Source organism: Diaphorina citri, unplaced genomic scaffold (genome assembly GCF_000475195.1).
Source record: "Diaphorina citri unplaced genomic scaffold, Diaci psyllid genome assembly version 1.1 scaffold181, whole genome shotgun sequence".
Lineage (NCBI taxonomy): Eukaryota > Metazoa > Arthropoda > Insecta > Hemiptera > Psyllidae > Diaphorina > Diaphorina citri.
Window position 1 is genome coordinate 52,313 of NW_007377618.1, and position 23,208 is coordinate 75,520.

Consider the following 23,208-nt stretch of genomic DNA (forward strand, 5'->3'; position numbering starts at 1 on the left):
CTCCATTATCATTTTTATCTTCTTGGACACCTAAATAAAATTTCTTTGGTAGCAACTAGCAACGGATTTCAATAGTAACCAATGTGATAGGTAGTGATAATTGACTAGATATGTATGCACCTACACACAAAATGATTTCAGCATCTTTGAAATCTCTTTGGTTGAATTCTAAGGACTAGGGAATCTCTTCTCAAGAGTTCCAACAGCAATTTGTTATTAAGTCTTTGTGGCATAACTATTGTAATTCTGTAAAATTTAATGTAAATCTTTTCTTAGAAACTTTTTCAAAATAGATAAAATTACAAACACCCACCACCGCAACCGGAAGCGCCAGTGTAGCTCCCGCCAGAGTTCGCGAAATTTCCGCTAGAGGTGGGCATAACTATTGTAATTCTGTAAAATTTAATGTAAATCTTTTCTTAGAAACTTTTTAAAAATAGATAAAATTACAAACACCCACCACCGCAACCGGAAGCGCCAGTGTAGCTCCCGCCAGAGTTCGCGAAATTTCCGCTAGAGGTCGTGTGGATCGAGTTTGCGTAGTTCCCACCAGAGGGCGTGTGGCTCGGGCTGGTGTGATTGCCTTGACCGGTGTTATACGCTGATATGAGCGGAGAGGACTCGATCTTCTCGACTTTGCACAGGTTGTACGGCTGAGGTTGGGGCGGAATCATGGAGAGCATGTCGGGGGACTGTTGTCGACGCCACTCTCTGTGAAACATCGGGGCACCTGAATTAGAAGACCCTCTGGAAATGGCGGGGGGTACAGGAAGATAAGTCTTTGCAGGATAACACCAATCAGGACTTATCAGTTAAAATCCTAGAGCTTTATTTAGACTGTCAAAGTTGGACTTTTACGCCCGATCTTACCACTGACAGTTGACACAGTGTCAAGGATTTCTTTTTGACATCTCCCATTTGATTTACACAGTCCAGCGTTTCTTAAACTCTGGATTAACCGAAAACTCTCTGTGGTGAGATCGCGCATTAGTGCCTTTACATTAACAGTAATCAGACTCTTGGTGGATTTAACCAACCTTCATTCCAGCCTCAAACAGCCCGTTAGCTTAACAGCCCTGTTAAGCCAATACAAATTAAATGGAAATTAACTGGCTGTTAGCTTAACAGGAGTTCTAATGACTGAATAAATATTGGTGAAATCCAACAACAGTCCAGTATTTCTTAAACTCTGGATTAACCGAAAACTCTGGCAAGATGGCGCATTAGTGCCCTTACATAACAGTAATCAGACTCGTGAGTTACCTAAGTTCAACATAGGTATTTAGTGTAGTTATGTTGTGTTGAGAGGATCTAGTTCATCCTCTTCCTCCTCCTCCTCCAAATCATCCACTATAGCGTCGTTATTATCACACGACTCCCCATCCTCCTCATCCATCTCCTCATCTTAAACTCTGGATTAACCGAAAACTCTGGCAAGATGGCGCATTAGTGCCCTTACATAACAGTAATCAGACCAAGTCTTTGCAGGATAACACCAAACAGGACTTATCAGTTAAAATCCTAGTGCTTTATTTAGACTGTCAAAGTTGGACTTTTACGCCCGATCTTACCACTGAGAGTTAGCACAGTGTCAAGGATTTCTTTTTTGACGTCTCCCATTTGATTTACACAGTCCAGTGTTTCTTAAACTCTGGATTAACCGAAAACTCTCTGTGGTGAGATCGCGCATTAGTGCCTTTACATTAACAGTAATCAGACTCTTGGTGGATTTAACCAACCTTCTTTCCAGCCTCAAACAGCCCGTTAGCTTAACAGCCCTGTTAAGCCAATACAAATTAAATGGAACTTAACTGGCTGTTAGCTTAACAGGAGTTCTAATGACTGAATAAATATTGGTGAAATCCGACAACAGTCCAGTATTTCTTAAACTCTGGATTAACCGAAAACTCTGGCAAGATGGCGCATTAGTGCCCTTACATAACAGTAATCAGACTCGTGAGTTACCTAAGTTCAACATAGGTATTTAGTGTAGTTATGTTGTGTTGAGAGGATCTAGTTCATCCTCTTCCTCCTCCTCCTCCAAATCATCCACTATAGCGTCGTTATTATCACACGACTCCCCATCCTCCTCATCCATCTCCTCATCTTCTTTCACCTCCATAACTTCGTCGTCTCCAATAGGCAACCCATCCCCCTGGGCTTGCATCAGCCGCGAGTGTACAGCCGTACACAGCATGACATGCTTGTTCAAGCTGCTGGTGTGCTTGAAGCTCAAGTTACAGCAAGGGCAGGAGTGCTGCGGACCCTTGGCACACCGATGTTCGCGGATGTGTCTCGTCAGACTTTGCTTCCACTGATATTTCTTACCACACATGTTGCAACTCAGTACTTCGTTCGTAGTAGGAGGGTTGCCTGGGGTTGTGTTTGTTGTGTTCTGGTTGACAGTGATAGTGCTCGCTGGTCCGCGGTCCAGGAGGAGTGTTGGCACTCCAGGAGCCCCAGGCTTTTGAGGATTGATAGTTATCAGTCGGGATATGTTGGTCAGATATATTTTCTGAGTTTGCCCCGCACCTTGTAGTTGCAGCGGGTTGAGGAGCTTCAACTGTTGTGTACCTCCCGTGAGAAGGCTCTGTAGTTGACTCCCCTGGACCAGGTTATTATTAGACAAGAGTTGTAGCGGTGTGCGCCTTGTAGTTGCAGCGGGTTGAGGAGTTTCAACTGTTGTGTACCTCCCGTGAGAAGGCTCTGTAGTTGACTCCCCTGGACCAGGTTATTATTAGACAAGAGTTGTAGCGGTGTGCCTGAGAGTTTTACTGGCGAGGTGGGCGTGGCGGTTTGAGGAGGCGTGGCTATTAGAGAGGAGGTAGGCGTGAGGGTAATTTGCTGAGAGCTTGGGGGAGTGGCTATGAGCTTGTCCTGTTGTACGAGTTTGATTTTTTGAATCTCTTCTCGTACTTCCACTGAAAACAAAAGAGAAACAATGGTTCTTAGATAGATTCGTTAGACGCAACAAGTTCCTATTTTACCTACTGATGGCTTCGATTACATTCCTCGCTGCCCAAAGTTAGATTCAGTTCTTGACTATCTAACATGACTTGTGACTAATTTAATTAATTGACTAGGTTCGGTTAGTTTTCCTATTTTGGACCTATCAAAACTACAGATTTATTAGTTTTATTCTGAACCATTACAAGAGTTGTAGCGGTGTGCCTGAGAGTTTTACTGGCGAGGTGGGCGTGGCGGTTTGAGGAGGCGTGGCTATTAGAGAGGAGGTAGGCGTGAGGGTAATTTGCTGAGAGCTTGGGGGAGTGGCTATGAGCTTGTCCTGTTGTACGAGTTTGATTTTTTGAATCTCTTCTCGTACTTCCACTGAAAACAAAAGAGAAACAATGATTCTTAGATAGATTCGTTAGACGCAACAAGTTCCTATTTTACCTACTGATGGCTTCGATTACATTCCTCGCTGCCCAAAGTTAGATTCAGTTCTTGACTATCTAACATGACTTGTGACTAATTTAATTAATTGACTAGGTTCGGTTAGTTTTCCTATTTTGGACCTATCAAAACTACAGATTTATTAGTTTTATTCTGAACCATTACGTCAAAGTTTTGGTTTAAATTAAGGTTTAGCTTCCACTACAGAAAAAAAATCTTGCGTCAAAAAGGCATTGGTTTGGGACTGTACTAACGTCGATGGCGAATACTGTCCCATAGAGCCTAATGTACTTTGAGACATTAGATCAGTCTTTCTAGTGGAAGTTAACCCCAGTCAAAGTTTTGGTTTAAATTAAGGTTTAGCTTCCACTACAGAAAAAAAAAAAAAAAATCTTGCGTCAAAAAGGCATTGGTTTGGGGCTGTACTAACGTCGATGGCGAATACTGTCCCATAGAGCCTAATGTACTTTGAGACATTAGATCAGTCTTTCTAGTGGAAGTTAACCCCAAATTTTAACCTTTGCTCTTAAGATTTTAGGTTGACGATTCCCCACCTAAGAACCAAATTTTTTGAGCCCTAACTTTCAACACTGTCGATTATTTTACTGTCATCAAGACACGTGAGAATAAATTTTGATTCTCTTGGATAATCCTAAGACTATATTTCCATTGAACACAATTTCTATTCCCACAACTTCACCTGTAGTCTCTCTGTATGTGATTCGTTTCGGAGCCAATGAAACCACATGCATAGAAACTAATGTGGTTGATTCCATTGTCGAGAATAAAAATCATACCCAATACTTTTACTGTCATCAAGACAAGTGAGAATCACTTTTGATTCTCTTGGATAATCCTAAGACTATATTTCCATTGGACACAATTTCTATTCCCACAACTTCACCTGTAGTCTCTCTGCATGTGATTCGTTTCGGAGCCAATGAAACCACATGCATAGAAACTAATGTGGTTGATTCCATTGTCGAGAATAAAAATCATACCCAATAGTTGGTTGGGAGTAGAGGAATATCATTTGGGAAAATAAGTCCCCCAGGACTGTGATGCAAAGGAATTGAAACCCCCCAGTGTCAAAGGGACAAACTAGAACAAAAATTTCGGTTTTCCCCTCTTCACATTTCATGCAATGCGTAAAACGTGCCGGGATTCAAAATGTTGGGAGAACACTTTAGTATGGTGGGAGAGCACGAGAGAAAATTCAGCTTTTTCCTCCATCTAGTAATTATTTACGAAATTTACGTATATTCGCACACGAAGGTATATTCATTCCGCAAAATGAGATTTTCTCGAATAAACTGGTTTTTAGAACAGAGAAAGCATTCTCTCAACACTCTCGGCAGCGTTTTACATCTCGTTTATGGTGCTCTAAGGTCAACCACTCACGTTCAGACTGCCTGAAAGATCGCGGTCTGAACGTGTGGGGCGGGAAAAGCTTCAGACCCAGGTCTCTCAGACGATCTGATAGACCTAGTTCTCGAGCTTTTTCCGCCACACACGATGCGACTGACAGACCAGGTCTGTCAGACCGTCTGAATATGAGTGGCGGGCATTATAGCCAGCTTATTCAAAGAAAAATATCTCTCATAAAACAATAACAACACAATTGGAGAATAAATTCGGTGTTTTCCCAACAAAATGAATTCCAGAATTTCACCCTGAGATTACCAATTTTGTTTTCTGGTTAAAAAAAAAAGTGTTTAGAAAAAAGGTTTTTTAACTTACAATACCAGTGGTGATTTCCTTGGGAGCAAGTCATGGCCGGACGTTGAAACACAAAAAAACGCCCCCCCAAACTGACTGCGCCAATTATGTGAAAAGCAGTTACGGAGCGAAACAGATTGACCCCCTTCAATACTTTTCGCTTCGGCACTGAAATATTTTTCAAGCATGCTGTACCGACAAATTGGATGCTGCTTCGTGTAGTAATAGTAAAATAAAATTAATATATATTTTTTATGAATTAAATAAAAGAAGTAAAATTGATTATTTATTTAATTCATCTTTTTTAATTACTTTTTAAAAGAACGAATTTATCACATTATCACAATAGAAATAAAAATATAGAAACAGACAATGGAAGAACCAAAAAGAAAATAAATTATCGTTATTTCTCGATAACATGCTTAAAAAAAAGTACCGGACAATTTTTTTTTTTCATCATAAAAGTCCCAAATTTCAGCGACGAAAAACAGAAAAGCGCCCTTTTGGGAAGCTAACCCTTGTGTTGCCCGTATCACAGGCTACCTGATGAGTCTCTACCCGCCCTTCACAGAAGAGGTCATGCGGCATGAATGTCACCAATGTGGCCGCAGTTACAAGTGGCGATCCTCGCTCAAGAGTCACCTGCAGAACGAGTGCGGTAAAGAGCCGCGGTTCGTCTGTCCGCATTGTCCGTACCGATGCAAGGTGCGGTCCAACCTGTTCAAACACCTGCGGAACTATCATAAGACCTACATTGCTCCGCTCAAGAAGTAAGTCGAAATTTAGGTGGGATTATTAAATTTTGGTTTTTTCCTGCAAATGACCCTGTTGCTAAATTGTATCAAAATAAAATAAAGAAATAAATTTGTGGAGACAATTCCGATTAATTGTGAACAACGTAACGTTCTCTCTTGTTCTGACGAGTGACGATCATCGAATAGTTCTGCCATTTAACATTATTTTTCTATTTGTACATGGCTTAAATTCGATTTTACGTTTGCGATAGGGATACAGAATACTACGTATACGATGTGCTATGCTATACGCTCATCTTTCGTCTTACTTGAGTTTTTATTTTCGCCTAAATGCTCTAAGATGTACAAAGGGAGGTGAATGTTCTACACATTAAATCCCTAAGAAACAGAACAATCTCTTCTCTTCTTCTAATTTCTTCCTGTACCCCCCGCCATTTCCAGAGGGTCTTCTAATTCAGGTGCCCCGATGTTTCACAGAGAGTGGCGTCGACAACAGTCCCCCGACATGCTCTCCATGATTCCGCCCCAACCTCAGCCGTACAACCTGTGCAAAGTCGAGAAGATCGAGTCCTCTCCGCTCATATCAGCGTATAACACCGGTCAAGGCAATCACACCAGCCCGAGCCACACGCCCTCTGGTGGGAACTACGCAAACTCGATCCACACGACCTCTAGCGGAAATTTCGCGAACTCTGGCGGGAGCTACACTGGCGCTTCCGGTTGCGGTGGTGGGTGTTTGTAATTTTATCTATTTTGAAAAAGTTTCTAAGAAAAGATTTACATTAAATTTTACAGAATTACAATAGTTATGCCAAAAAATATAAAATCTATCGTAATATGTCACATAATTAACATGAAAGGGACAAACTATCCAATATTCTATTCTAATGAAAGTACATTTGCTTCATCAGGATACCCGATGCATTCACCATCTCACGGGTACGGAGGGCCGATCAGCCCGCCAGTCAGTATTCCAGGCTCCCCCTCAGCAACCAAGAATAGCAGCACAAGTCCGCCCAGTTACCAGTCCAGTCCTGGGTATCAGTCGAGCCCTAGCCGTCAGTCCAGCCCTGGGTCTACTAATTAGAATGTCCTAGGTTGCTAATTTATTACCAATCAGACGTATGAAGAACGTACTTCTGTGTTGAAACACATATTTTACAGTAGTAAAGAGCAGTCGAAATATCAAACACGATGTAAAAAATAAATAAATAAATAATAAAATCAGTCCAAGTTTCTCAATCAAAAGCGGGAGGAATAGGTAATTAAAAATTGTGAAAAGTGTGATCACACAATTTATTACCAATCAGACGTATGAAGAACGTACTTCTGTGTTGAAACACATATTTTACAGTAGTAAAGAGCAGTAGAAATATCAAACACGATGTAAAAAATAAATAAATAATAAAATCAGTCCAAGTTTCTCAATCAAAAGCGGGAGGAATAGGTAATTAAAAATTGTGAAAAGTGTGATCACACATAGGAGGTTCAAGTCTGAAGTGTTCGTTGATTTTCTCAACATCTCCTTTAACCAAACGTATAACCACGGGTGGTGGTTCAATATCTGAAAAAGAAAACCATTTTGAAACGTATACCCCATACACAAAAAGCTCTGAGGCTTAGGTGTAGGGGCTAGCAGCCCTAAGGGATGGGTTAAGCTTCTACTAATAGGAGTGCGTCTGCGGAGATTAGTACCAGCTCTAGTCCGCCTAGCAAAGTTGTATTTTCCGCCTAGCAAAGTCCGATTACGAAAGTTTCCTGAAAGGAAAATGCACCTCTACAAGTCCAGATTTCAAGAGGCTTATCCCACAAAGGACTTCACAAACTTCCCGATCAGCCCGCCAGTCAGTATTCCAGGCTCCCCCTCAGCAACCAAGAATAGCAGCACGAGTCCGCCCAGTTACCAGTCCAGTCCTGGGTATCAGTCGAGCCCTAGCCGTCAGTCCAGCCCTGGGTCTACTAATTAGAATGTCCTAGTAATGGGAGTGCGTAGCTCACCCCATACACAAAAGGCCCAATCTGAGGCTTAGGTGTTGGGGCTACCAGCCCTAAGGGATGGGTTAAGCTTCTACTAATAGGAGTGCGTCCGCGGAGATTAGTACCAGCTCTAGTCCGCCTAGCAAAGATGTATTTTCCTTTCGAAAACTGAGACGATTTCCCCTCTTCCCAAGCTCATTTCTCCTCTCTTGAAGGAAAATACAGAAATTAGTTCAACCACTAGATGGCGTGGTAGCGCCTGTGGTACTAAACCATTGGAAATCCAAGATGGCGCATTCCCAGCCATCGAAGATCAAAGTTTCAGGTTCCAAAAATCAACTGGTTCCGATTACGAAAGTTTCCTGAAAGGAAAATGCACCTCTACAAGTCCAGATTTCAAGAGGCTTATCCCACAAAGGACTTCACAAACTTTGCACTTGCACTCCTCTTAACGAGGGTTGTTTTAGTAAATAATAAGAAATAGAAAGCTATCTAATTTATTAGACCGAATTAAATTTATATAATCTCAATATATTAAGTTGTACCAAAAATTAAATTGTGATGTCGTTTTGATATTCAGTTAAATATTTCTAAAATATTTCCTTTTTGTTGTAGGTACTTTATATGATGTACCTATGTTTTATAATTTTACATAAATGTTGGGATTAATCTATTTAAATGTTTTAACTTTAAAGTTTAATGTGTTGAGTATGTTGTTAAAATTTTATTGTTTTTACGTAATGAATAGGAGCTATATTTTTTTCAATATTCAGTTAAATATTTCTAAAATATTTCCTTTTTGTTGTACTTTTTATGTATGTTTCATAATTTTACATAAATGTTGGGATTAATCTATTTAAATGTTTTAACTTTAGAGTTTAATGTGTTGAATATGTTGTTCAAATTTTATTGATATTACGTAATTTCAGTCTCTCAAATAAAAGAAATTCCTTTGAATGATGTGTTCTCAAAAGAATCTCTTTTTAACTTTAACTAGTTTAATTACCAAAACACTTAGATAGAAAAATTATTTTCTATGAATACTCAGAAATACTCAGCGTGATAGACATTTAAATAAAGTAATAAATAATTTTATTAATTCTTCTTGTGGATATCATTAGATATATCTAAGTAGAAATTATTATAATTTACTGTAAAAATTATCTTTGTTATTTACTCATGTAGTTTGTTAATTATCTATTAAAATATGTTTGTATAGATCTCTTTGTTAGTATAATTTTAAATTTAAATTGTTTGAGTTTTTACTTCATTAGACAACCTTATTTCTAGGCAAATTAAATTCCAATTTTCCAATAATCCAACAAGAGGTTGACTATTTCTTATAGATTTATTTCTCCTTTTCTTGTTCTTATTGTTTTCTTCTATTTTTTTCATTTATGTAGGTAGATAATTAGGTAATTTCAGTCTCTCAAATAAAAGGAATTCCTTTGAATGATGTGTTCCCAAAAGAATCTCCTTTTACCTTTAACTAGTTTAATTAGGTAATTATTAATTACCAAAACACTTAGATAGAAAAATTATTTTCTATGAATACTCAGAAATACTCAGCTGTGTGATAGACATTTAAATAAAGTAATAAATAATTTTATTTATTCTTCTTGTGGATATCATTAGATATATCTAAGTAGATATTATTATAATTTACTGTAAAAATCATCTTTGTTATTTACTTATGTAGTTTGTTAATTATCTATTAAAATATGTTTGTATAGATCTCTTTGTTAGTATAATTTTAAATTTAAATTGTTTGAGTTATTACTTCATTAGACAACCTTATTTCTAGGCAAGTTAAATTCCAATTTTCCAATAATCCAACAAGAGGTTGACTATTTCTTATAGATTTATTTCTCCTTTTCTTGTTCTTATTGTTTTCTTCCACTAAATACTAATTATTTGTGCTTCTACTCTACCTATGCTAAAGTCCCTCTCTTTGAAGTTGTGATTTTGTCTGTGTAGTTATGTAGATTAATTTACGTTTGTGTTCAAATAAGTCATAAAATAAATACAATAAATTACTGTAAATCATTCCATTTTGCTGACCATTCTCTTGAACATCTTCGCTTTATTAACACGTAGGTCTCTACAAAGTATTTAAGTATCTGTCTTTGCAACAAATACCAGACGAGGATTTTATAGCAAATGTTTTCTTCCACTAAATACTAATTATTTGTGCTTTTACTCTACTTATGCTAAAGTCCCCCTCTTTGAAGTTGTAATTTTGTCTGTGTAGTTATGTAGATTAATTTACGTTTGTGCTAATATTTCGTTTGTGTTCAAATAAGTCATAAAATAAATACAATAAATTACTGTAAATCATTCCATTTTGCTGACCATTCTCTTGTACATCTTCGCTTTGTTAACACGTAGGTCTCTACAAAGTATTTAAGTATCTGTCTTTGCAACAAATACCAGAAGAGGATTTTATAGGAAGTTAGGTCCTGTACTCATTTTCACTTGGGAAGATAAAAAAGAAATTTTTGGGAAGATAACTCGAAGAAGTTGGATACCAACACAGCGACCAAGTTAGAATTAATTGCCTATTGAATAGAATGGATGGTAGCGTTTTATAATTGGTACACAATGTACCTACTTACCTACTGATGATGAATGCCACTTTATTTCTTTTACCCTCATTCGCATGTTTTTTTTTTTTTTTTTTTTTTTTAAAAAAAAAATTTATAGCAATTAGGTCCTGTACTCATTTTCACTTGGGAAGATAAAAAAGAAATTTTTGGGAAGATATGTCGAAAGAGTTGGATACCAACACAGCGACCAAGTTAGAATTAATTGCCTTTTGAATAGAATAGATGTTGAGGTTTTATAATTGGTACACAATGTACTTACTTAGCTACTGATTATGATGAATGCCACTTTATTTCTTTTACCCTCATTCGCATGTTTTTTTGTTTTTTTTTTTTTTTTTTAAAAAAAAAAAGCTTGTCACTAAAATGCCCCTTCCATTACATGCCCATCTCTTAAAGTCAGAATTATTTATTTGAAAATTAAAGAACAAAGATTTTATTTAGATATCTGCTATATTCCAAAAGAACTCATGTTTTATTTAATAATACCTACCTGTGTACCTGTGCATATAGAATATAGATTATAGGTACATGGAACTAGTCGTAAGTCAGAATTATTTATTTGAAAATTAAAGAACAAAGATTTTATTTAGATATCTGCTCATACCTACCTGTGTACCTGTGCATATAGATTATAGGTACATGGAACTAGTCGTAAGTCAGAATTATTTATTTGAAAATTAAAGAACAAAGATTTTATTTAGATATCTGCTATATTCCAAAAGAACTCATGTTTTATTTAATACTCGCATTTTTTTTTAGAAAAATGACCTACTTGTATGTGAGTCAATCCCTGACAATTTATTGCTAACAAATACGTATGTACACCCAAATACAAACACATCTAGAAAGGAGCTCTATTTGTACTTAAGATATCCTTGAGATCTATTTTGACTATTTGTGACTAATTTAATTAAGTTCGAGCTGTTGAAATCTCTGTTTTTGATGTTATCTTTTTATCCGAAACCTGGCTAAATGACCATTTTTCACATTCTGAGGTTAAATTTAAGACCTTTGCCTATCAGATTGCAATCCAAGAGTTAAATCAAATTTAAATTTACATTGTTGGTCTCGGCTACAAACAAGCATTATAATTTTTCGTTACCTACTTTAGCCAAACACCTGTGAGCAGCCTAAGAGCCTAAGACGCGTTTCGTTCTTATTTGAACTCATCAGTTAGACATATGTAGCTCTCAGGTGCTGGTCAGAGCGCCAAACTACCACTATCACTTATGGGACGAATGGTTTTTAGCCCCTGTTAGCTTTACAGGCCTTGTAGATTCGTGAGGGGCCAAGAGGTAAGTAAACCGGACTAACCCACATTTTTGGATTTTTTCAGTTTTTTGGACTAACCCACAGCCCGAAACGCCCTCTATCTGCATTATTATTAGTAATTATCTGACTGAACTGTTGATGACCATTGCCTATCAGATTGCAATCCAAGAGTTAAATCAAATTTAAATTTACATTGTTGGTCTCGGCTACAAATAAGCATTATAATTTTTCGTTACCTACTTTAGCCAAACACCTGTGAGCAGCCTAAGAGCCTAAGACGCGTTTCGTTCTTATTTGAACTCATCAGTTAGACATATGTAGCTCTCAGGTGCTGGTCAGAGCGCCAAACTACCACTATCACTTATGCGACGAATGGTTCGTATGCGTCTTCATATGAAGCAGAAGGTTGTGCTTGTGTTTGCTGCGCTTGTGACAGATGAAGCATTCAAACTTGGGCGCCACACCGCACTCGAACTTAACATGCCGACTCAGACTGTGTAGTCGCGCGTACGCGTTTCCACACTTGTCACACTTATATGACCCAAGCCCGGCCGAGGCCGGTTTGAGTCCCCCTGGGACGGGTTTGAGCCCGGCGCCTTTCCCGACCTCCAGCCCTGACCGTCTTGAGGCGGAAATACCCCGCCCTGAGGGCATCGCCTTCGGGGAGTTTCCCGTCTTTGTGAAAGGTCCCCCAAGTTGCCCGAATCGCGCGTCTCTCTTCCCGTTTTCACTGTCCGTTGCGGAAGCAATGTGCGCCTTTTTGTACTCGCGAGGTCGACTGAAATGAGTGAGCAGACTTTCGAATGCGCTTATACTGTCGAGGAATGGCGTCCGAGGAGTTTCGTTTGGCAGAGAGCTGGGAATGTCTAGAAGGGAACTTTTGCTGCTGTTGGGAATAGTTGAGCTAGGATTATCTAGAAATGGGGAAGTTTTGCTGCTGTTTTTGTGTGAGCTAGGGTTGTCAAATGGCTTTTCTGTAACCTTGACATCAAGGTCACCATACCCAGAGGTGTTATTGTTGGAGATATCTTCGTCCTGAAAACCCATCTTGTCTTTGGATTTGTTCGGAGAGGCATCTCTTTTCTCATTTAAGCTATCAGTCTGTCTGCTTAATTTAAGTTCTGCTGTCTCGAAAAGTCAAACCCATTAAAACCACTACTGGATTCAGTTACCGCGTTTGCACCATTGCCAAACAGAGGAAAACCATTTTCACCTTCGGCTAAGTTTTTAGACTGCAAAGTCCTGTAATTGGAAACAAGAGTTTTCATTATGTTAAATAGGCCGGATGATATAGGGATGACAGCGTATGTGAAAAAGTTTGTGAACGGTTTTTAGACTGCAAAGTCCTGTAATTGAAAACAAGAGTTTTCATTATGTTAAATAGGCCGGATGATATAGGGATGACAGCGTATGTGAAAAAGTTTGTGAACATTTTGATAAACCGAACGATTCGCATTCTAACCAATGAGGAGTCAGGTTCTACTATAGTAATATCTTGAGATTCATCCCCAGAGTTGATATTATCATCTAGTGGGACTTCAGTTTTAGCATTATCGTTATCTTTGTTATTCTCTTTAGAATCATCAACTGTTCCTGAGTCCTCAATGTGGAAAGTTGCTTCTCGTTTTCGGTTCTGATTTGGACTTTTAGAACTGGGTAGAGATGTTGTTAAACCTGATGTCTTTGTTTTCATCACACTCTTCTGTCTATCAGAAACCTTAGAACTTTCTAATCTACTTTCATTATTACTTTTATTTAATTTTCTAACGGAACCATACATTTTCTCTAGTTCTTTCAAAAGTCTGGTCGCCATTTCTCCCCTTTGTTTTTGTCCCTCTATTTTTGACGTTTCTTTCACACTTTCTTCTTCCTTTATGTTTCTTTTGTACCTACTTAAAACTAAACTTTCTCTTTCTTCCTCTCTTCTCTCTGCTGTATTCCCATTATCAACATCATCTTCTCCCCCAGTTTTAAAATATTCATCGTCACTTATCTTGTGTTCAATAATATCGTTTTCTGAAAGAGGAAAACTTGATTTCTCTTTTATGTCGTACTCATGTAAGTCAGAACTTTCACTTTGGGAGAAACTACTTGGAATATCTGTTTCCTCTCTAACAATGTAAGGGGAGAGCATGCTTCTATCACCATTACGGTCGACACCTACCTTTCTTGTGTTTTGAAGATTGAATGATGCTTCTCAACCACGCGATACATTCTATGCGCTATCGCCGCTCCGCTGATAATGGTGTCCGTAAAGGATAACACATTAAATCTGTTTTCTTCCATCCTTTTGAGTTTTTTCTCTACAATTGGTTGAAAGCGGCGTAGGTATCATATTAAGGAGCGCGGTAGCCCTCCGACCCGGAAAGTCAAGAAAGTTTGACCGCGCTACTCGAGATATTTATGTAGTTGAAAACGGCGTAGGTATCATATTAAGGAGCGCGGTAGCCCTCCGACCCGGAAAGTCAAGAAAGTTTGACCGCGCTACTCGAGATATTTATGTATCTCTAGTAGCGCGGTCAAACTGTTTTGACTTGGTGGAGCGCTACCGAGCTCCTTAATTTTTCTGACAGGGAGACAGGATCCCGAAACTGTGCATAACAAGCAAGCGCATTACTGGACCAACCGTGTTTTTGATTTATTCCCGAAAAAAAGCCGACACTGGGAATCGAACCCGGGACGCTCTGCATGGCAATTTTGGACTCACCTCCACGAACTTGTCACCTCCACAAAACACATCCCCCATTGCCCTTGTGACGTCACAAAGCACCTCCACCTTCCTAACTCGGACTGACGGGACAGGATTGGCCTAAAGGGGTTTTTTTACGACCTAAAGGTTGGCCGAAAAAAAAAGCCGACACTGGGAATCGAACCCGGGACGCTCTGCATGGCAATTTTGGACTCACCTCCACGGACTTGTCACCTCCACAAAACACATCCCCCACTGCCCTTGTGACGTCACAAAGCACCTCCACCTTCCTAACTCGGACTGACGGGACAGGATTGGCCTAAAAAGGGGTTTTTTTACGACCTAAAGGTTGGTATTGTTCCCTAAGTACGTATGTGTTATGGGTTCAAATTTTTGTAGGGTAGGTAGATAAATTTACAAAAAAGTGGGGAAAAAAGATGTAATAATGAGGAAAAAAAAATAGGTACCCTGTAATTTTTTCAATCTTAAAGCTTCACTTTCAAGCTTTTTTTTACTTTTTTAATAATGCCATAAACTTATATTATAAACAAATGAAATTTTTAATAAAATAGATCTTAACTTGTAAAAAAATAACATTTATTTTGGCGAAACACTTTGGTGGACATTCAACAACATTTCGAAGCAAGAGGGAATTTAACATTGAAGAAGCGAGTATCACAAAATGGAGTAAGCAAAGAGGAATACAAATAAGGAACAATAATGCCATAAACTTATATTATAAACAAATGAAATTTTCAATAAAATAGATCTTAACTTGTAAAAAAATAACATTTATTTTGGCGAAACACTTTGGTGGACATACAACAACATTTCGAAGCAAGAGGGAATTTAACATTGAAGAAGCGAGTATCACAAAATGGAGTAAGCAAAGAGGAATACAAATAAGGAAACAGCTTTCACCAGTAGAAAAGATGCAATGAAACATAAAAAAATATAATAGAAAAGACGGACAGGACAAGTTTATTTTTTATATCAGGACGGAAAAACATTTATGAAATGCAACAGAGATTTTTTTTCTATTTAATAAAAGATTTTAAGCAATGAAACATCAAAAATATAACAGAAAAGACAGACAGGACAAGTTTATTTTTTATATCAGGACGGAAAAACATTTATGAAATGCAACAGAGATTTTTTTTCTATTTAATAAAAGACTTTAATTAATTATCATATTGTATAGACCGTTTTATACGTACTACATGTAGGTACGAGGTACGTAATTTTTTCCAATGATCTTACAAAATATATTTCGATCAAATCATCAACAATCATTTCAGGGTTGAATGATAGAGACTGCCTTTGGCAATAATTTTGCCCTTTGATAGTAATTAATTATTGTATTTTGTATAAGGTTATGAGCTATGACTTAATGACCAATACCTAAATAGTCTCGTGGTGGATTATACCAATGACTCAATGAGAGATTTCACTAATGGGAGAATTTTTAATCCATCCAAAAAGGAAGAGTTTTTAAAAATTCCTGTTTGGATCATTGAAGACTCCTTTTTGGACCATTAATTCACCCATTAGTGAAATCTCGCATTAAGTCATTGGTGAAATCCACCATCGACATTGTATGGACGGCTCGTGTGTTATCTATCACCGTCCTCCGATTTGGGTTTCTAACTGTTTGAAATTTTAAACTAAAACATCCAATATTTACTTGAATATTTGAACAAAAGTGGGTTTACCGTCAGCAACACATTTAGCCCAGCTAACAGCTAGAATTAGGGACTTCTGAGGAGAAAACCCTCCGAACTGGTAGATTTTATTTTATTTTTAATATAGGTAATAAAACATTTCTGTTCAATTATTCAAGTAAATAGATACAACACAATTTTAGATGTCAACTTTTGCACGTAGGTACTAACTACGTTTACATTTCAGCTTTATATGAACTTTCCATCCAAAGTTATCTAAGGACCCCTTAAAACATTTTCTAACAAGTTCCGTACAGAAATTGACATCCAAACAAAAATCCTGGAGAAATGTTTCTTCGAAATAGAGTTGAGTACTGAAATAGAAGTAAGTAAGTTAGTTCACAGGGTATTTATCTATGTCGAATGCCTTCATTCAAGGTTTCACAGCTGAATCTTTTTAAAACAATAGTTGATGATACCAAATATCAAAGGTCATTTGGGAATACATAGGACATGGAGCTTAAAGGGTTTAGGTTATTTTATTATCATATGATCTATTTGTTCGTTTACATTTTTGCCTACCTAAAGCTTTCTATTATGTTGGAATTCATACCTAAAAGCTCACTAGAAAATCTTAAAATAACTTTTAAAATAATTATTAGATCATCTAAATAAAAAGTAAAGTGTCTACGACTTTTATTAATTCCTATGATTTTTTTTTTTTTCTAGTGATTAAAAATTTAAATTCCTAGGCATTAGAAGTGTCAATAGAACTTTTTCACTAAATGGATTAAAACGATTTTACGTTGGGCCACAGAAAAAAAAAGAAGTCTCATCCTAAAAATATGTTAATCATTTTCACCAATAAAAGGATATGAAGAAGAGCAAGAATAGGGGGGAAAAAGAGAAGAGAGAAAGGTTTTGAAGTTCACGAAAGCAAATGGGGTTAACCTCAGCCCAGTCATCACATGAAAGCCAAAGAATGGCCAAAAGCCCAAAGAAACGATTTTCCCCAGAATAAATAAAATAAAATGAGGTAGAGACCCTTTTAGAAAACTTCTTTTCAAGATGCTTTCTTTTTAGCAGACCGTTAAAGACCAGAATCTTACAAGATGCTTTTTTTATCCCACCAAGAATGTACAATCAAGAAATCCAAATAATTGGAGGTTCAGTTAGTCAGGAATAACTGAATCAAATTCATTTGGACAAAAAAAAATCATCACATTGATTTTTGGCAGAAAATCAAAGATTCAAAATTTGAGGGGGACATTCGCTTCCAGGAATACAGAGGATTAAATGAACTGCATTCAAAAGACAGAAGGGACAGAAAAGAGAGAAGACTTGGTTAGAATTTGGGTTAGCAAAACAAGAGTTTGTCAATTCAAGTTAATTAAAAAAAAAAAGTTTGTTTAAAACGTGATGAAATACATGCAACTTGTGAAACAAAGTTAGTCAGAAGTTAGGTATTTGGAAAAAAACAAACATGAAAAATAGTTATGTCGTATACCAAACTATGTCCATTCTTCATAAGAAAAAAATGGAAAATAATAACGGCCGATTATTAAAATTTTGGACTCTCCTGAAGTCAAAAACAACCCTCCTAAAAAAGTATCCCGATTTATTATTATTATTTTTTTAGTCCAATAACACCAGGCAATCCCCACTTTTTCTCAGACTTACGGCTACTCATTACTCCGACAGCATTTGGTATTTGTTACAGCTCCAATGTAGTATTTAATTAACCATCTAACTGCATCAAACAGCTAGACCAAAAAGCAAATAGACAAAAAAGAAGGGGAAAAACCAATTTCTTTCTCTCAGCGGCGATTTAGATCGGATAAAAAAAGTGGCTAATTTATCTCGTCCGCTTGAAGACAAGAAACAAATTTCTTTTGTGTTTCTGTCTGACCAGAAGAAACCGTTTGGTCAGAACATATCTTTCTAGCAGTGGCGTGGCGTGAGGTTTTTCAAAGGGGGAAGCTATAAACCCACATAGAATAGAATATACCTTGTACTGCTAGAATAGGACTGAAAAGTCCCTGTACTCTTGCAGTCTAACCATAACCAAGGTCTTATATGGACAGCATTAAGCAAAAAAGAACCATCCATAAGAGGAACTGCCTTATGGACGGTTCTTTTCTGCTAAATACTGTCCATATATTTAATTGGTAATAGATCACACATTACATTGTCAGAGATACGTATACAGTATGCCAATCTACTGGTGGTCTTAGAATCTACGTTAAATAATCGCTGAAAATTTTGCCAAGTGGTAAGTAAATTTGCGGGTGAGAAAAAACCCGTAGAGAGAAAGGAAAGCGGAGCTCCCCTAGCTTCCATACACACGACACTGGTTACTTACAACCGTACATATCTCGTAAGGTACATATTTGGAACAGATCAGCGTCTAGAAATAACTGAACAAACACCAAATGTTACACGACCATCGCGGTACTTTAGAACTAAGGAGCTTGGACTTAAGAACTGACATTTTGTTTTCTGTTCCAAGTTTTCTCTTGCTTGAGCCCTACTCTGTAATATTGCACAGAAACAACTTTCATAGGATGCAAAACTTGGGACAAAACTTTTTGAGTATTAAAATCATGAGCAAGTACATCTTAGAGCATTTAGGCGAAAATAAAAACTCAAGTAAGACGAAAGATGAGCGTATAGCATAGCACATCGTATACGTAGTATTCTTATTTAATTCATCTTTTTTAATTACTTTTTAAAAGAACGAATTTATCACATTATCACAATAGAAATAAAAATATAGAAACAGACAATGGAAGAACCAAAAAGAAAATAAATTATCGTTATTTCTCGATAACATGCTTAAAAAAAAGTACCGGACAATTTTTTTTTTTCATCATAAAAGTCCCAAATTTCAGCGACGAAAAACAGAAGGAAAACCAAGGTAATAATTTTCCTTCCACTCTTGTCTCCACAAGATAATATGAAAATATGTCTAGATGGTCACTTGTCCAGAAACACGACGTTGCTTCTTAACATTCAGCATTCAGTGTTCTATTGGGAACTGAAGTAGATTTGGCGCTTTTGAAAAAATCATGCACATCATAATTTTCTTGATCTTTTATGTCCCCAAGATTACATGCATAACATATACGTAAACCTGGATTTAACTTAGACAAAAAAAAAAAAATATTTTACGTGATCAAGAGATCGATAAGAAATTGAAAAGAACGATAATAAATACACGAAATTTGAACAGGCAAAGGCCAACTGCTAGTTTTATTTGGTACAAAATAAATATGAATCTGAAAAAGAAAGGTCATTAGGATTTTTGTCTGAAAAAGAAAATCATATTAGTGGGGCAAATGTAAATGTAAAGTGATTCTGTCTTAAGTCATTACTACATGTTCAACATGTTGTGTAGATTACTTGGAGATTTTCCCACTCAAGTGGGGTCGCAATTTTTAGGCAACAATTTCTAGGCAATAATGACAAATTATAAATTGGCGGTAGGGATTCGAACCCGAACCTCTTGAGCCTAGCATGTCCTAAAATACCATGAACATCTGGGTGTGTTTATGTACCGGGCTGAGATAGGCCATTGAGCCTTCATGAGCGTGTTATTTGGAGATTTTCCCTCTCAAGTGGGGGTCGCAATTTTTGGTCAACAATTTCTAGGCAATAATAATCATAAATTATAAATTGGCGGTAGGGATTCGAACCCGAACCTTTTGAGCCTAGCATGTCCTAAAATACCATGAACATCTGGGTGTGTTTATGTACCGGGCTGAGATAGGCCATTGAGCCTTCATGAGCGTGTAAAGTTGGCGGGAAATTCGAAATTTTGATGTTTTTTTTCCGCAACTTGTACAATCTGAATTCATTTTTTACTTTTTATCTCTAGTTTGCACGTGTATATTATACTTTTCATTTATATTAGATATTACAAACAAGCGAATTACAAAACAAACAAAAATAAATATAAAATAAATTTTAAAAATTGCCGCCGGGACAGCTATCTCACCTCGTCCGAGCTCATCTCAAATTAGATATACAAGCGAATTACTAAGCAAACAAAAATAAATATAAAATAAATTTTAAAAATTGCCGCCGGGACAGCTATCTCACCTCGTCCGAGCTCATCTCAACCCGGTACATAAACACACCCTCAGACGCCCTTGGACGCCCAGAAGCAATATAAAGGCTCCTCCCATATTTAGTTACGTAGATCTATAGCTGGTGCACTTGGGCGCGAAATTTCAGGTTGTCACTGAAATGTTCGTTGAGTAAATATTTGAGTGATCAGCAGAAGGGGTCTAATTTATTACTAAGTAAGACGAAAGATGAGCGTATAGCATAGCACATCGTATACGTAGTATTCTGTATCCCTATCGCAAACGTAAAATCGAATTTAAGCCATGTACAAATAGAAAAATAATGTTAAATGGCAGAACTATTCGATGATCGTCACTCGTCAGAACAAGAGAGAACGTTACGTTGTTCACAATTAATCGGAATTGTCTCCACAAATTTATTTCTTTATTTTATTTTGATACAATTTAGCAACAGGGTCATTTGCAGGAAAAAACCAAAATTTAATAATCCCACCTAAATTTCGACTTACTTCTTGAGCGGAGCAATGTAGGTCTTATGATAGTTCCGCAGGTGTTTGAACAGGTTGGACCGCACCTTGCATCGGTACGGACAATGCGGACAGACGAACCGCGGCTCTTTACCGCACTCGTTCTGCAGGTGACTCTTGAGCGAGGATCGCCACTTGTAACTGCGGCCACATTGGTGACATTCATGCCGCATGACCTCTTCTGTGAAGGGCGGGTAGAGACTCATCAGGTAGCCTGTGATACGGGCAACACAAGGGTTAGCTTCCCAAAAGGGCGCTTTTAGGGCGTTTTTTTAGCGGAGAAGTGGGGACATGATTTGTTTTGAGGGAAGGGTTCATCCGCTTCACAAGGGAATTAATAACCTCTCAAAAAAAACCTTTCTCATTATTATTATTTGCGAAGAAGTGAGGACAAATGTTAACGTGGTTCGCAAAAGGACGCTTCTTTTGCGAGAAGGGGGGACATGAATGGTTTGTACCAAAGGGGTTAATCCCCTTCGCAAAGGATTGAGTTACCACTTAGGGGAGAAAGGAAGCGTTGAAAACTTCGTTTGATTAAATGCCTCAACGAAATTCTATCCAGAGTGGAACCAAATTTGGGGATTTTAATATTGGGCATGGGCCATGGGCATACAGTTTGGCAAGTTGTTCATATGTTTAATACCTAATACACATGAATAAGTATACTAAACAAATAAAATAACAAAGATTTTTCAAGCAAAAAATAATTCCTAAAAATCTCTTCAAGGTAGGCACACAGTTTGGCAAGTTGTTCATATGTCTTACACCTAATACACATGAATAAGTATACTAAACAAATAAAATAACAAAGATTTTTCAAGCAAAAAATAATTCCTAAAAATCTCTTCAAGGTTGATTGGGAGTAGAGGAATATCATTTGGGAAAATAAGTCCCCCAGGACTGTGATGCAAAGGAATTGAAACCCCCCCGTGTCAAAGGGACAAACCAGAACAAAAATTTCGGTTTCCCCCTCTTTACATTTCATGCAATGGGTAAAACGTTCCGGGATTCAAAATGTTGGGAGAACACTTTAGTATGGTGGGAGAGCACGAGAGAAAATTCAGCTTTTTCCTCCATCAAGTGATTATTTACGAAATTTACGTATATCCGCACACGAAGGTATATTCGTTCCGCAAAATGAGTTCTCGAATAAACTGGTTTTAGAACAGAAGGCCACAGAGAAAGCATTCTCTCAACACTCTCGGCAGCCTTTTACATCTCGTTTATGGTGTTCTAAGGTCAGCCACTCACGTTCAGACTGTCTGAAAGATCGCGGTCCGAACGTGTGAGGCGGGAAAAGCTTCAGACCCAGGACGATCTGATAGACCTAGTTCTCGAGCTTTTTCCGCCACACACGATGCGACTGACAGACCAAAAACATTTATTAAAATAATTATTATTGAACAGATAAATTTTAGTGGGAATGAAGGAAAAGATAAGGTCAAATTTGTATTGTGGTGAAGTTACAACAAAAATTTGATTAGAGTAATGTCTAATAATTTCAATGAATTTCTATTAAAAGGAAATAAACTTGTAAGAAATTAGGGATAGAAATATGCACTCAGGTGAACTGTGCGAAAGACACACTTTATCAAGTTATTTTATTTGCACTGGGTACCTACTATTCAAGTAAAATGCACTCAAAAGGATAGCAGTATATTCAAGGAAGTTGTTATAAGAAAGCACTGCTTATCAAAAAACTCAAGGATTATACCACCAAAGAACTGAAGAATGGTGATAAAAGGAAGATAGCACTGAAAAAGTCCATTTGAAAACTGACTTCTTCAAAGTTCTTTGATTAATTGTTCAGAGTTTGGGTGATTTCTCACGGATGAAATATTGGAATATGATTAATATACCCGATGTGTATACCTTGATAACGAGAACGCTTGTGACACAACTAAAGTGATATTATATCAATACAATTTTGATCTAGGAAGATGATAAAAAGGTTGGAAATCATTACTAGGACATTAAAAAACAACAAAATCAGTCATAAAAATCATTATTAGACTCGGACACGTTTGTTTTTTATCTGATAGAAGAGAGAAATTGTGTGTATTTATAATCAGACTAAAATAACAAACGGACTTGATTTGTGTTTACTTTCAACACTTGAGAGTCGGATTGCCTCATATGTCAATGTTTTAAGAGATGAGCAAAGACAAACACGGTGAAAAGAGTTGCTTGGGGTGGCAAGGAAAGATCAATGTAATGACAGAGTAAATATCATTATTTTGATTGGTGTCCGTCATCTATTGCTAAATGTGATTCATATTGGCATCACTGTATACCTTTTTGAAGTTTGGAAAAAAAGCCCATTCCTCAAAAGGCATCTAGCTATAAATCAAAGATTCTTTTGCTATCAAACACTGGAGTTGAATGATTCATTGAAAATATGCGAATGATACTGAGTAATATTTAACATTCTAAAGACATGACTCACTCAAGGATTGTATTTTCGAGGATATATTAGGTTTTGATAAGAGAAATCACACGGTAAACTTGAGAGGCATTT

The 23,208-nt window shown here is 37.3% G+C and overlaps 3 protein-coding genes and 3 long non-coding RNA genes across 9 annotated transcripts in view; 2 read left to right on the plus strand and 4 right to left on the minus strand.

The window, feature by feature from the left end:
• LOC113465912 overlaps positions 1–23,208 on the minus strand; it is a 98,081-nt gene that overhangs the window by 7,331 nt on the left and 67,542 nt on the right. The window lies entirely within an intron of this gene.
• LOC113465922 lies at positions 284–662 on the plus strand. Its single transcript, XR_003390498.1, has 2 exons — positions 284–372; positions 520–662. It is a non-coding gene; the product is annotated as an uncharacterized LOC113465922 (long non-coding RNA).
• The window catches only part of LOC103505550 (longitudinals lacking protein, isoforms F/I/K/T-like), a 116,545-nt gene continuing 95,019 nt past the window's right edge, over positions 1,683–23,208 (minus strand). The window contains exons 4-6 of the mRNA XM_026820871.1: positions 3,172–3,330; positions 2,649–2,762; positions 1,683–2,532 (exon numbers count right to left, since the gene is read on the minus strand). Coding sequence (XP_026676672.1) covers positions 1,994–2,532; positions 2,649–2,762; positions 3,172–3,330 — 812 coding nt within the window. The 3' untranslated portion in view covers positions 1,683–1,993. The remainder of the gene's footprint in view (positions 2,533–2,648; positions 2,763–3,171; positions 3,331–23,208) is intronic.
• On the plus strand, positions 2,502–3,294 carry LOC113465919. Its single transcript, XR_003390495.1, has 3 exons — positions 2,502–2,614; positions 2,731–2,782; positions 3,192–3,294. It is a non-coding gene; the product is annotated as an uncharacterized LOC113465919 (long non-coding RNA).
• On the minus strand, positions 11,515–12,851 carry LOC113465913 (protein krueppel-like). Of its 4 annotated transcripts, none has more exons than XM_026820875.1 (2): positions 12,101–12,851; positions 11,515–11,694 (listed from the first exon to the last, which is right to left on the minus strand). In XM_026820875.1, exons 1-2 carry the CDS (start codon positions 12,770–12,772, stop codon positions 11,677–11,679), a joined length of 690 nt encoding a protein of 229 aa, XP_026676676.1. In that variant the 5' UTR covers positions 12,773–12,851; the 3' UTR covers positions 11,515–11,676. The 4 variants fall into 4 exon arrangements, with proteins under 4 accessions (XP_026676676.1, XP_026676675.1, XP_026676673.1 ...); XM_026820874.1 differs by having other exon boundaries at positions 11,515–11,671; positions 12,078–12,851; XM_026820872.1 differs by lacking the exon at positions 11,515–11,694 and adding an exon at positions 11,865–12,004 and having other exon boundaries at positions 12,039–12,851.
• LOC113465916 lies at positions 12,867–13,935 on the minus strand. The gene is made up of 2 exons (XR_003390492.1): positions 13,890–13,935; positions 12,867–12,967 (listed from the first exon to the last, which is right to left on the minus strand). It is a non-coding gene; the product is annotated as an uncharacterized LOC113465916 (long non-coding RNA).